Below are 13,900 nucleotides of genomic sequence, written 5' to 3' on the forward strand. Positions count from 1 at the left end.
TAGACTCTTTACTTTTCTCTCACACACGGTCACACACATGGGAGAGAGAAAAATGGAGGACACCCAGCAAAAGCCTCATGCCATTGTGATGGCATACCCTCTTCAAGGACATGTAAGCCCAGCCGTTGATTTGGCCATGAAGCTTGCATCAAAGGGCTTCACCATCACCTTCATCAACACCCAATCAATCGACTACCAGATAACCAAAGGGCGCCAACCACGCGCAGCCGGAAATGACATATTCGCCGGAGCACGTGAATCTGGTCTCGACATACGTTACGCCACCGTCAGCGACGGTTTTCCGGTGGGGTTGGACTTCAACTTGGAGCAGTTTGTGGAGTCTCAGCTCCATCTCATAGGGGGGTATGTGGATGAACTGGTTGGAAAGATAGTCCGGACGGCGGATCCACCGGTGTCTTGCTTGGTCGGCGACACGTTCCATGCGTGGACTTCCACGATTGCCAAAAAGTATGAGCTGGTTAATGTTTCTTTCTGGACTCAACCTGCTTTGGTATTCAATCTCTACTATCACTTGGACCTTCTAAAGATAAATGGTCATTTTGCTTCTAGCTGTGAGTTACCTCTCTCTCACACACACATCAAAATTTACTCCATCCACCACCAAAGTTTCTCTTCTCGAGTCAAAATCAGATTTCTTTTGTTCAGTACTCCTGTGAGTGAAGTTGACCACTTTCAAATGGTGAAATTTACCATTATATATATATAACTGAAAATTTTTACTTATTTATATCCGTTTATTTACGAAAGAAATTTCACCATTGAAGTGATGAAATTCATCACTGCACCAAACAACAAGAAATCGTTGTGGAGAGAATTCGTGTCCTTCTTTTCCCCCATTTTATCTCTATTTCTCAATTTTAATATATATATATATATATATATATATATATTGTGCTAATTAATATAGAGGAAAGTAAATATATTTAGGAAATAATAAAAATTGTTAGAGGGAGAAAATTAGAGATTCAAGTGCATGTTTTGTGTTGCGTGTAAGTTCTAATATTTTTTTTTTTTCTTCTTCTTTTCTGTTGAGAAAACTACTGAAAAGAGTGATACTTCACAAAAATTAAATGATGTTTGGCAACATTGTACATCTTTTTGTCTATCAATTTTTTTTTTTTTCTTTTCTTAAAAATCGATGACCATATATTCATGAAAATTATCTTTTTGTCTATCAATTTTTTTTTTCTTTTCTTAAAAATTGATGACCATATATTCACGAAAATTAATTATATTTAGTAGCATTGTATTTGTTGAACTATAGGTAATCGCAAGGATACAATAGATTATATACCTGGGATAAAGGCTATTGAGCCAAGAGACTTGACGTCATATCTGCAAGAGACCGACGTAACAACTTGGGCCCACGAGATTGTCTACAAGGCCTTTGATAACGTCATGGGAGCAGATTTTATCCTCCACAACACCGTGCAAGAGCTGGAATCTGAAACAATCTCAGCCCTACATCAAAAGAAGCCCTCTTTCGCAATTGGGCCCGTTTTCCCTTCTGGCTTCACCAAGAGCATTGTCACCACGAGCCTCTGGTCTGAGTCAGACTGCACCCAATGGCTTGACACTAAGCCCTCTAGTTCAGTTTTGTATGTCTCTTTCGGCAGCTTGGCCCAACTTAGTGAAGACAACATAATGGAGATTGCCCATGGGCTTTGGCTCAGTGGAGTGAGTTTTATTTGGGTGCTTCGCCGGGACATGGTAAGTTACGAGGAGACATATTCCTTACCCGTTGGATTTGAAGATGGTGTTAAGGATAGAGGGTTGATCGTGACGTGGTGCTCTCAGATTGGAGTTATCTCGCATCCCTCGGTGGGAGGGTTTGTAACTCATTGTGGTTGGAATTCAGTGTTGGAGGGTATATGGTGTTCTCTTCCATTGCTTTGTTTTCCTTTCTTTGCTGATCAAACCACTAATCGAAAATTAGTGGTGGATGATTGGAAGATAGGAATCAATCTATGTGATGAGAAGTCAATCACTAGGGAAGAAGTTGCGGACAAGATCAACCGTCTGATGAGTGGAAAATCAGGTGATGAATTGAGATGTGAGACCAAGAAGGTTAAAAGAACATTGGAAAATGCAATTGCGACCGATGGATCATCGGAGAAAAATTTTAATCAGTTCATCAAAGATCTTGAAGTCAAAATTCACAAAGCAAAGGGTCTTGCAGCTGCATCCTCACAACCCCATGAGGATATATCAAACATTGATCAATAAATTTGGTCGATTTTTATTATTATCTTAAATAAATTTGGTCAATTTTTATTTCTTCTCTTCTTCCTGTGACGAAGTTCTTCTGTTTACCCATATTCAATCTGAAATTTTATTTTTAAAAATTTTAGCTACTTTGAAGACCAAATAAATGAGTGCCCTTGTTCTTGTCACATTGACCATGTGACAAGTAAAAAATATTTCTATTATTCTATGTAGTTTTAATTAGCTTGTGTGGAACGAGAATTTTCTATTAATTACTTCAAAAATATTAAACTTCAAACAACTCATTTGTAAATAAAACTTAAAAAATAATAATAATAAATAAAAAATCAGAGGAATCAAATGAAACCTGACCTGAATGTGACCTAACTTAGCCCCATGGTACTCTAGCAAAGGTGGGACGGGTCTGTGATGTATATATATCATGTTCAGTCTTTATTGGTCTTAGTCAATTAACAGGCCATCACCATCCTGTTTTTGTTACTCATCCTTTTCTGTCTAGTATACATGGAAGTTTCAGTACCACACGTCAAAAAAATGTGACTTCACAGTTCCATATGAAGTAATGTGAAGTTTATCCTATAATAGATTAAATTAGATGAATACATATTATTGTGTGAGCTAAGTTATATATACTTAATTCCCATTCGAAAAAGAAGAAGTTATATCTACCTCTTCATATAGCAATCTCTCTCCCTCTCACACACGCACAACAGAGATTTAATGGCTGAAAGTCACCAAAAGCCTCATGCCATAATGATCCCATACCCTCTCCAAGGTCATGTAATCCCCTTCGTCCATTTGGCCATGAAGCTTGCATTAAAGGGCTTCACTATCACCTTCATCAACACCGAATCAATCCACCACCAAATATCCACAGCCCAACCATTTGATAACCCTACCAGAGATGATATCTTCGCCGGGGCAAGAAAATCCGGTGTTGACATACGTTATGCCACCGTGAGCAAGGGAGGAATTAGTAATGGGCTAACATGGGTTATAGCCCAGGTCCAATTTAAAAAAAAAAATATAGTACTATTATTCTTATAAGCCCATGTATTACTATTCCTCTTCCTATCAACCCAGCCCAATCCATAGTATTTCTATAAATAAAAAGAGTTATAAAATTTACAAAGGCTAAGCCTTAAATATGAGCAAACTAGCCCACGAACCATGGACAGGCCCAATTACAAAATAAACCATAATAAAACATAACAGGCCAGCCCAGTAAATCAATCACATTATTAGTCTAAGAAGACCTAAACTCTTCGTGCAAGACGCTAAGGCATAGGTGGATGAATATCATGGATTATTATTATTAATCCAGTGAAATATTGAATTTTATTTTATTTTTATTTTTTTATAAAAAAGGGTTTTGCTGATGACTTGATGATTTCTTGTTAAATTGGATAATTTACTATATGATGGATTAATAACTAGTCAGGGGCGGAGCACATAGGTCTTACTTTCTAATGTGAATTTATTGATAAGGAACATATATATCTTGCATTTTTGTAGACGTTTATTTTAATGTTTGTATAAAGCAGACTTCAGTAGATTCTTGACTGTGAAAATACGTTAGAGTTTGGAAGTGTAAATATGTTAGAAGGGTGTTGATTATTGGGTTTAATTGAATGACTGATGCATGAGAATTCTGTATTTAGAACATAGATGACACACTAAAAAATTATTGGTTTAATTATTTTTAGCCCTCCCTACTTTGCAATCCTAGCTCCGCCCCTGACCGTGAGTGGTGGTCTTCCACTAGGGTCTGACCGCTCACTCAACTATGACCAGTTCATGGAGTGTATTCTTCATGTCTTCTCAGCCCATGTCGATGAACTCGTCGAAAAAATAATCTGTTCTGATGATCCACCGGTTACTTTGCTAGTCGAGGACACCTTTTATGTGTGGCCGTCAACCACAGCCAACAAGTATAACCTTGTCAATGTTTCATTCTGGACTGAACCAGCTCTGGTTTTTACATTGTTTTATCATTTGGAGTTGCTAAGAAACCATGGTCATTTTGCTTGTCATGGTACATACTTAAACGTCCCCCCGCCCCCCCCCCCCCCCCCCCCTCTCTCTCTCTCTATATATATATATATATTATGTACATATATATATAAATGTTTTTTTTTTTGGGTCAGTAACTTTCATTGAAAATATTGTCGGAACTTAATTGAGCAGTGAGTACTGTATATTTTATGTCATTCTTTACTCACCTAAATGAAGTCAGATACAATTTTATATATTCATACACATTATTATTCAATAAATATATATAAGCATGTCTAGATATATGGTTGCAAATTTGCAATTGATTCACGCGTGTGTAATTAATGAGATTAAAAATTGTCCTTGTTATTAGATAATCGTGATAATACAATTGATTATATACCTAGTCCAGTCTATCGAACCGACGGACCTGATGTCATTCCTTCAAGCAACGAATGTATCAACAGTGGTGCACCGGATAATCTACTAGGCATTCGAGGACATGAAGAAGGCTGATATTATTATCTTTGACACAGTGCAAGAGCTTGAATCTTAACCAATTTCAGCCCTACATCAAAAACAGCCCACTTTTGCAATTGGGCCCATTTTCCCTTCTGGCTTCACCAAGAGCATTGTCGCCATGAGCCTCTGGTCCGAGTCGGACTACACCCAATGGCTCAACACTAAACCAACTAGATCAGTTTTGTACGCTTCTTTTGGTAGCTTGGCCCATGTTAGTCAAGATGACTTGATGAAGATAGCTAACGGGCTTTGGCTCAGTGGAGTGAGTTTTATTTGGGTGCTTCGACAGGACATTGTAGACTCTGGAAAGGCCTATTCTCTACCCATTGGATTTGAAGATGGTATCAAAGATAGAGGGTTGATCGTAACGTGGTGCACTCAGATTCCTATGATCTCGCATCCATCGGTGAGAGGGTTTTTAACTCATTGTGGTTGGAATTCAGTACTGGAGCTAGGGTATATGGTGTTCTCTTCCTTTACTTTGTTTCCCTTACTTCTCTGATCAAATCTCTAATCTAAAATTAGTGGTTGATGATTGGAAGACAGGAATCAATCTATGTGATGAGAAATCAATTACTATGAAAGAAGTTGCAGAGAAGATCTACCGTATGATGAGTGAAAAATCAGCTAATGGATTGAGGAGCGAGGTCAAGAAGGTTAAAAGAAATGCAATTGCAACAGATGGATCCTCGGAGAAAAATTTTAATCAGTTTATCAAAGATCTTGAAGTCAAAATTCACAAAAGACGTGGTCTTGCTACATCATCACAACTACCATGAGGATCAATCAATATCTAGCCAAGCTTATGCTGTATTCAACAACATGGAATCAATTTCTTTAAATTAGAAGCTTGATCACAACATACTTCGATCACACTAAATTGGAATTTCTCCTATTCATAAAGCTCTTTTAAGTTGTTAATCTTTATCCCAAAATTATTCTTGTTTACATCATAAATTTCTATTAATAATGTTTCACCTCTCATTTTCATTACTAAGTGAGTGAGACTATTCTATTGTTTTATGTGAGTGGAAATAATACAATTAGTTGCCATTTTATCAGCTATACATAGTAAAACTTCGTGAAAGAGATGGGCTTCTTTAGTTTATGGATTACTTCCATTAGTTTTTTTCTTTTTGTTTTCTTGTAAGTGATGGGTTCCTAAAAATGGCTAATGCATGATGTATCATGCAATGCAAGTACCAATTAGGAGAAAACTCTTCTCTCTTTCTAGCGGGCCTTTTACATTATATTGTGGCAATCACGTACTAATTCACAATATTTTTTTTCAAATTAGTGAGAGTAACAAATAGTTTTGGACACACATATGCCGTGAAAATCGGTGAAAGTAAATACTAAAAGATTTTGTGGGCTGTATGGTTGGATGTGTATTTGTGGGCTGTGTGGTGTAACATCGGGTCTTTTACTGGTGGAACGGATTGATGCTAAATTTTTGCCGATCTTTCCTTTTAATCCGGTATTGCTACAATTTTCTTTGTTTTCTGGAATGTTCTCACGTTCTTTCTGTGTTTTTTTGCTTCCAGTTTGCACTGCTTGCCTGCCTTCTCCTTCTCACTCCATCAGTCCCCTCCCTTTGGCTTTCCATGGTGGATCGATCGACTGTTTGTGCAGCCCCCAAACCCATGTTTTTAGTGACTGGATGTTCAGTTGATAATTGTAGTAAAACAGAATAAAAGAAAAAGATACTTTAATTTCTGAAATGAAACTTTTTATTTCTTTTCTTCATATCTTCGACACAATATATAGGACTGTGTATATAGCTTTGTGGGTACATGAATTCACTAGATACATGAATACTTCAGATACATATTAATTAAGATTTTTAGTCTTTCAAAGAAAATGAACCTAATATATGGCCTTCAATCTTCCAAAGACAATAAACCTTTCCAAACTCAATATTCAGAAATTTCTAGAATTTGGTTTAGTGTCCCAACAATGCCTCCCGTAAACCAAATTTACTTTTGACTCCCAATCTTGTAACATTTCTATTTGAATAAAATTCCACCAAGAGTCTTTTTGTTTGGTGACAGATTACCAACTCCCATGTGCCATTCTTTTGAATGGCTTTGATTTCTTCATTCATTACTTTCTTCCACTTTTCTTCTTTACAATTCATAAGGGATTGGATCTCCCCCACAAACATTATATTGAGCCTTGTAGCCGTTACAAACATCAAATTTCCAATGTTTTCAAATGCAAAAATCTTCTTTGCAATCTCCTTTGATGTGCAAGCTTTGTATCTTGTCTTCTTCATGTTTCTAGTATTTTTCTTCACCTTACCTTGAAACTGATTTCCAATGTTGCTCTTGAAATTCACTTGAAAATTTCCACACTTCTTGAATTTACTTTTGACTTGCTTATAATGGCAGATTCAAGGGTGGGCTTGAGGCGGCCCCCCAAAAAAAAAAAAAAAAAATCAGTATAGGTATATTTAGCCCAATGTTTTAAAAAAGAAAAAATTAGTAATAGTATTAGCCCCCTAATTTTAACCCATTCAAAAAAGCCCAATATCTAAGTCACAATTTTAAAACAAAGGCCAACCAAATAGGCCCAAGTCAAACAAACCCTAAACAATCATTAAACCAAAGTAAAGAGAATTCTTAAATTCCTAATCTTGCACAAATCAGAGAGCTCATTCATTCTCTCCCTCTAAAGTTTAACCCTATTTTCTCTAAAAAAAATTAACTTTTTAATCTTTTGATCCCCAATTGCCCCTTATTTAATATTAGCCCCCCCTCCCTCCATTAACAATTCCTGGATTCGCCCTTACTTACTCATTTAAATCAAAAAATGCTTTAATGTTCACCCATGTCACATCACTTAAGAAATATTCTATATGAGAATTCTTCAAATTTCCTTCTAGCTATATATATATCTGAAGAATTAGTGTGTATATACGTGAAGAATTAGTGTGTGTATGTATATATGTATATGTGAAAAATTAGTGTGTGTATAAGAAGAATTTGTGTGTGTGTGTGTGTGTGTGTGTGTGTGTGTATTGAAGTTCAATCATTTATTTAAATTGATTCCCACGAAAGCTTGGCCAAATTTTATTATTAATGATTGTAGGTATCCGACATAGAACAATAGTTTTTTACTGAATTTTGGTCATAGTTTGAGGTTGAGTGAAAATGAGGGTAAAAGTGTCATTTTATATATCGAATAGTTTTTAAATAAGTCAGAATAAAGTCAAAAGGGTAACAATGTCATTTTACATGCAAAATTTAGTCTGGCGCGGTTGAAAAGTAATGTTTGGGATGTGAGTGAAAAACAGAGCAAATATTTGTAATGAGAGTGATAGTAATTTTTAAAAATTGTTTTAATGTGATATTTAATCAAATCTGAAGAAGTGTTAGTGAAATTGACCTTTATATTGAACTATCACAAATTGACCCTTATATTGAACTATCACAATTTGAATCGATCATAGCGACCAATTGCCTGTGGTATCCAAGTGACTAAAAACCCCAAATGGCCCATTCTTATACCTTGTAGCATCCCAACCCAATCAAAATTTTATATTGCCCTTTATAATAAGAAATTATAATTTATTACTTGGTGAGTGTACTATATTAGTATATTCCACGTATCTCTCGCGTATCCAATACTTGCTCGGTGTTTGGAGGAGTTGTGTATGTGCATTACACCACCTCGCTTTGATGGCATGTGTATGTCAAACACAGTATTTTCTCTATCCTAAAATAGTTGTCTACTTTGAGAATTGTGACTCACAAAGACAATTATTTTGGAACAAAGGGAATATAATTTTAATGCACAACAGTGTAAACGGACCTCCAAACATGAGGGAATCCTGATACGATAAGCAAATGGTTATTCTATTTTGGATTTTGGGAAATTATGATATTGTAAGCATTAAAATTTAAAATTGAGGGAAAGGGAGAGAAAAGAAATGAGTCATTGGTTGCATATGGTAGGACACATATGCTAGTCCCATCCACGCATCTAAGAATCTGATGGAAAACATAATAAACATAAGTAATCATTTTATAATTAATTCGAACAACTTTCCAACTTTGGAATGTCCAAATCCATATCACAAATTTTTTATTAAAAAATTTAAATAGTAAGCCATTTGTTTAGAATTTTAGAAAAAATGTTAAATAGGAGTGTAAATAAAATGAATGGGCTAATATATTATAGACTTAATTTTAGTGTTTTTGAAGAAAAAAAAAAAAAAAACTCAACTAACCTCCTAAATTTATTTTCATATAAAAAAAAAAAAAAAAAATCATATAATTTTCAAATAGTGATTTAAAAAAAAAAGATACTGGGTTGAATTTTTAACCATTGGAAAGCAATCATACTCCATCTCCAAGCACTTCGTGAATCTTGACAATCAAAGAAAATAAGAATTTGTTTAATTATTTCAATCTTAAATTAACAAGCAAACAAGATGTTTTTCAGTAATGTGAATAAAAAATTTAAATAAAAAGATTTTATTGTTCAACTGGAAAAGGACAAAGTTAAAATCTTTGACAAATATAAGAATCAAAATGTAAATTGGAACCATAGTTTTAAAATTAAAACCCAAATTCGTTAACACACAACACAAAAAACCCACATATTGTAAACAAAATTATATATAATATATTTACAATCAAAAGTGCAACTCAAATCTCAATCATGTGAAATTCATGTAAAACGGAGAGTGTACAAACAACTGTACAACTAATTTCATAGGATTATTTAAAATATTAACAGTTCCAAACTTCCAATCATGTGAATCCTGTTTTTTTTTTTTTTTTTTTTTTAATAAAACTTAGGTTTCTAAATTGTATAAAATAAAAGATGTAAATTAAATAGTGGATCTTTGATCTTTTTTCTCGATTCTGTTGCGAACGATGGTGTTTCAAAGTTCAATTAGAGGATAAATAATCAAATTCGTGCGTAAGAGAGTTGAGAATTGAGACCTAGAATTTCTTTCCAAAAACAGATAGTTGAGTTTAAGCTCTTTGTGTTTATTTATTTATTTATTTTAACAGAATAAAGAATGGAAAAGTTGTTTTCCAAATAAACAAAAACAAACAGAGGTAACATTGAGTGGAGCAAAAGCTGATTCAAATTTCAATTATATTAATATAAAATAAAATAATATGTATATATATATATATATAGTATTATTATATACATATATTTCTTAAAGTTCAAATATGCCCCCCGTCAAAAAAAAAATTATTAATAATATTCTAAGGGACGATTCTGTCATGTACCTAGCAAAACATTCTCCCACAATACCATTTATTTTAAAGATAATCCTATAAAATAAATCAGCTTTTGCTCCACTCAATACGATTCTGTCATTTACCTAGCAAAACATTCTCCCACAATACCATTTATTTTATAGACAATACCATTTAAAATGATAAATGGTATTGTGCCCATTTTCCCTTGTTACCTAGCAAAACATTCTCCCACAAAAACAGAGGTAACAGTGCATGAGCTTGAATCTGAAACAATTTCAACCCTATATCAAAAGCAGTCCATTTATGCAATTGGGCCCATTTTTCCTGATGGGTTCACCAAGAGCACTGTGGCTACGAACTTGTGGTCCGAGTCAGACTGCACCAAATGGCTAGACACCAAGCCTCATGGTTCAGTTTTGTATGTCTCATTTGGTAGCAATGCTCATACTAGTAAGCATGACATCGTGGAGATAGCCTATGGGCTTTTGCTTAGTGGAGTGAGTTTTGTTTGGGTGCTACCCCCGACACGGTGAGTTCGTATGATACCGACTTCTTACCCGTTGGATTTAAAGATCAGATTAAAGACGGAGAATTGACCATGACGTGGTGTTGTCAGATCGATGTAATCTCACATCCTGCAATCGGAGGGTTCTTGACTCGATAGAATTCGATATTGAAGAGTATATGGTGCACCCTTCCGTTGATTTGCTTTCCTCTATTGACCGATCAATTTATTAATTGAAAATTAGTGGTTGATGATTGGAAGATTGGGATAAATTTATGTGATAGAAAAGCTGTCACGAGATACGAAGTATCAATCAAGATCGACCGTCCGATGGATGAAAAAACATCTGAGGATTTGAGAAATGAGATCCGAAAGTTGAGAGACACACTAGGGAATGCACTAGCTGCCTATGGATCATCCGAAAACAATCTGACCCAATTGATCGAGGATGTGAAGGCTAAGATTGAAAAGAGACAAGGGCATGCCACGTGGCAACGTGACAATCCATTGGCCAATCATGTTTAGCTTTGTAGTACAGTATTATTCAAATTCTTTTGTCTTTATTCAATCATGTGAAATTTTATGGGCTTGTACTTGGTGAAAGTCATTTTAACATGATAATTACTTGTTTCTTAGTGTTTTTCCCATAATACCTAGTGTGCAACTGTTCTCCAATAAATATACTCCACAAATTTCTAAACCTTCTAGAATATCTCATTGGTACTGTATTTTCGGATCGATGTGATAGTGAATTCACCTGATGAATGACAGTTGGTAGATTTCGAAAATACTCTGAGTATTGTAGAATTTACTCATTTTTTTAGTGACAAGATTCACACTTTACATATTGGTTCGAATTTATCAGGAATCACTCTTACATATTTTTTCGATGATTGTTTAATATGTGTGAGACAAATAGGAACTACTAGGGTGGTGGACTAAAAAAAAAAAAAAAAAAGATTGTGTCAAATAATCAATCAAACAGCGGACTCATTTAGTGGTGTAACTGCCCAATAACGAAATGGGGTTTCAAAATGAATAAAGTAATTCAAAATTGGTTGGACCATTATTGTCAGTCGATCCAATTAACACGCTTTTCTTGTCCATCAATGAGTCACGTTTAGCAAATCACATTCACAGTGGGCTGTTCATTTGGATCTAAACGGCCCATGGGTTGTTAAAGTGCAAACCAGTTAATGGTGGCTCAAACCCTATACAACATATGGGCTAGTCTGAGTTTTATTTTGCTAACTAAAATCATTTGGGTCACTGAATTCATGTTCTAAAGCCTTCCAGTTTTAAATATTTGGGTCGCTCCAAGTTTTTGCCAGCATGCTTTCTATATATTATATAATATATACAGTACTGTGTATATCATACCCTTTAATATTCATGTGTATACATAAAAGGAGTTATCAGAAGAAGAAGAAAAAAAAAAAGGCTTTAATTTAAGCAAAATACAAGTTCAGCTTATTTTGTAACAAATAGGAATAGCCCTCAAGATAACCAGAATTCTATCGTTCCCTAACTTAAAGAAGGGTTAAAGGATATATATGTGTGTGTGCGCACGTGCGCATTTTTTCTTTACTTCGAATAAGATAAGAAACTAAGTGCAAAGCAATAGAGAATATCTATCAAGTGAAGGTAAGCAGGCAAAGCAAAGCAAGAGTGATGGGGTGAATTCTTTAGATTCATTACTAGTAGCATTTTGACATATTTTTATGAATTTTTAGTTTGCGATATTGCGTATTTGTTAATTTTACATATTTTTTTTTGTATCTTTAGCTTGCATTTGACAAGTAAGATTGTTTAATCGTGAGATTTATTTCGATAAAACGCAATATGATGTGTATTTTTGTTATTTAATAAAATTTAAAGGATTGAAACTCTCACTATTTATTTTGTGAGGTTGAAGAGAGATTAAGATCTTTAATATAAAGATATTATTTATATTTGAGACTTAATTTAATTTTAATATCATAGAAAAAAATAAATTAATTCCAAACCGAGTCCTAGCCCCCAAACACAAGTCTGCATCTTTTTAATTCTCGTTATCCCTGTAGGACACATGTTGCATATGAGCTTGCGTGTATACAGGAAGAGTAAATACAGAAAGATCTAGAAATTTTAGAGTTCTGGTAGCTTCCACAATATTGCAATGTACTAAAATCAAAACGAATGCAATTGTGCAAATGTATATACCACCAAAGCACTCTTATCTAATTTTATTTAATAAATGCTATTCTCTCTTTTTCAAAACTATTGAATATCTTGGAATTCTTAACTTTTTTTTTTTTTTCAAAGAAATAAGTGTTTAGGCTCTGTTTGGTATACGCTTTGGTTTAAGCATTTTGTTTTTGTCTAAAATAGAAACAATGTTTTTATTATTTTAGAAAAAAATCGAAAGCACGTTTATAAATGATATTTTAGACGTTTTGTTTTTAGCCCGTGTTGCGCTACTATTACAGTTTTTGCCATGAACAGTTGTCAAAATAAGAAAAAATTATTTTTTTTGTGTTTTGGTTTTGGACCATTGTTCACGAAGTGTTTTAGCACTGTGTAAAATAAAACAAGCACCAAATATGCTTTTGTTGTCAAAATCGACACTGTTGTAGTCCATAAACAAAAACAACAGAAACAAAAAGGTATGCCAAACAGGACTTAATATTTTGTCTCTTTTAACTTCAAAAAAAAAAAAAAAAAAATTTGTCTCCTTTTAAAATTATAAAACTAGGTATTTAAATTTGAGGTATTTTGGAAAGTAAGTGACTTTTGTACAGTGGGGAACAACAATTCTGAGACATCAAAAATTGAAAAAATGGTCAATAGTTTTGGGAAGGAGGTAGTGTTTGAAACAAAATTGAGGACTCACAAAAAACTGATGTTTAGTTATGTTTCGTTTAGATTTTTAAAGTTATCTTACCATATTTTTGGGTTTCTAATAAAAACCTTACATATATATGGACCATGATGCTTTAAATTTAAATGTTATCTATATTATTATCGTAAGTTGAACTTTTAAATTGGTGCGTGGAACTTTCTAAGATCTTAAGTTCTCCATTTATTTTTTATTTTTTGGCTTTAATAGGACAATTACTCAATTGGTTTTTTGGCAAGAAAAAAAAAGAAAAAAACATTAGTTTTTGAAAATTACAATTAGAACTTTGAGAAAATATCCTATTTTCTGATTTTTTTTTTTCATAACTAAATTTAGAAATAAGATTATTATTTTTTTATATTTTATTGACAATAAATATACACACATCACTCGTACACTCACTTTATTATTTGAGAACTCAAACCTCACGAGGTAGAGAAAATATTATTAGATCACAATCCTCTTGGTTAGAAAAAGGACTGTAAATAAAAAAATAAAAAAAAAATGCCTACATCACAAACACAAATA

At 33.8% G+C, this 13,900-nt stretch overlaps 1 protein-coding gene and 1 pseudogene across 1 annotated transcript; both read left to right on the forward strand.

Moving 5' to 3' along the window:
* On the forward strand, nt 1-2,300 carry LOC132313026 (UDP-glycosyltransferase 86A1-like). The gene is made up of 2 exons (XM_059811638.1): nt 1-572; nt 1,286-2,300. The coding sequence occupies exons 1-2, from the start codon at nt 38-40 to the stop codon at nt 2,245-2,247; spliced, it is 1,497 nt and encodes a 498-aa protein (XP_059667621.1). The 5' UTR covers nt 1-37; the 3' UTR covers nt 2,248-2,300.
* A 266-nt stretch (nt 2,301-2,566) lies between these two features.
* On the forward strand, nt 2,567-11,076 carry LOC132313027 (UDP-glycosyltransferase 86A1-like; annotated as a pseudogene).
* The last annotated feature ends 2,824 nt before the right edge of the window (nt 11,077-13,900 follow it).

The sequence above is a fragment of the Cornus florida genome, unplaced genomic scaffold, assembly GCF_030987335.1.
Source record: "Cornus florida cultivar Cherokee Brave unplaced genomic scaffold, ASM3098733v1 CherokeeBrave_3.0.0_Hap2_Chr06, whole genome shotgun sequence".
In the NCBI taxonomy this organism is placed as follows: Eukaryota; Viridiplantae; Streptophyta; class Magnoliopsida; order Cornales; family Cornaceae; genus Cornus; species Cornus florida.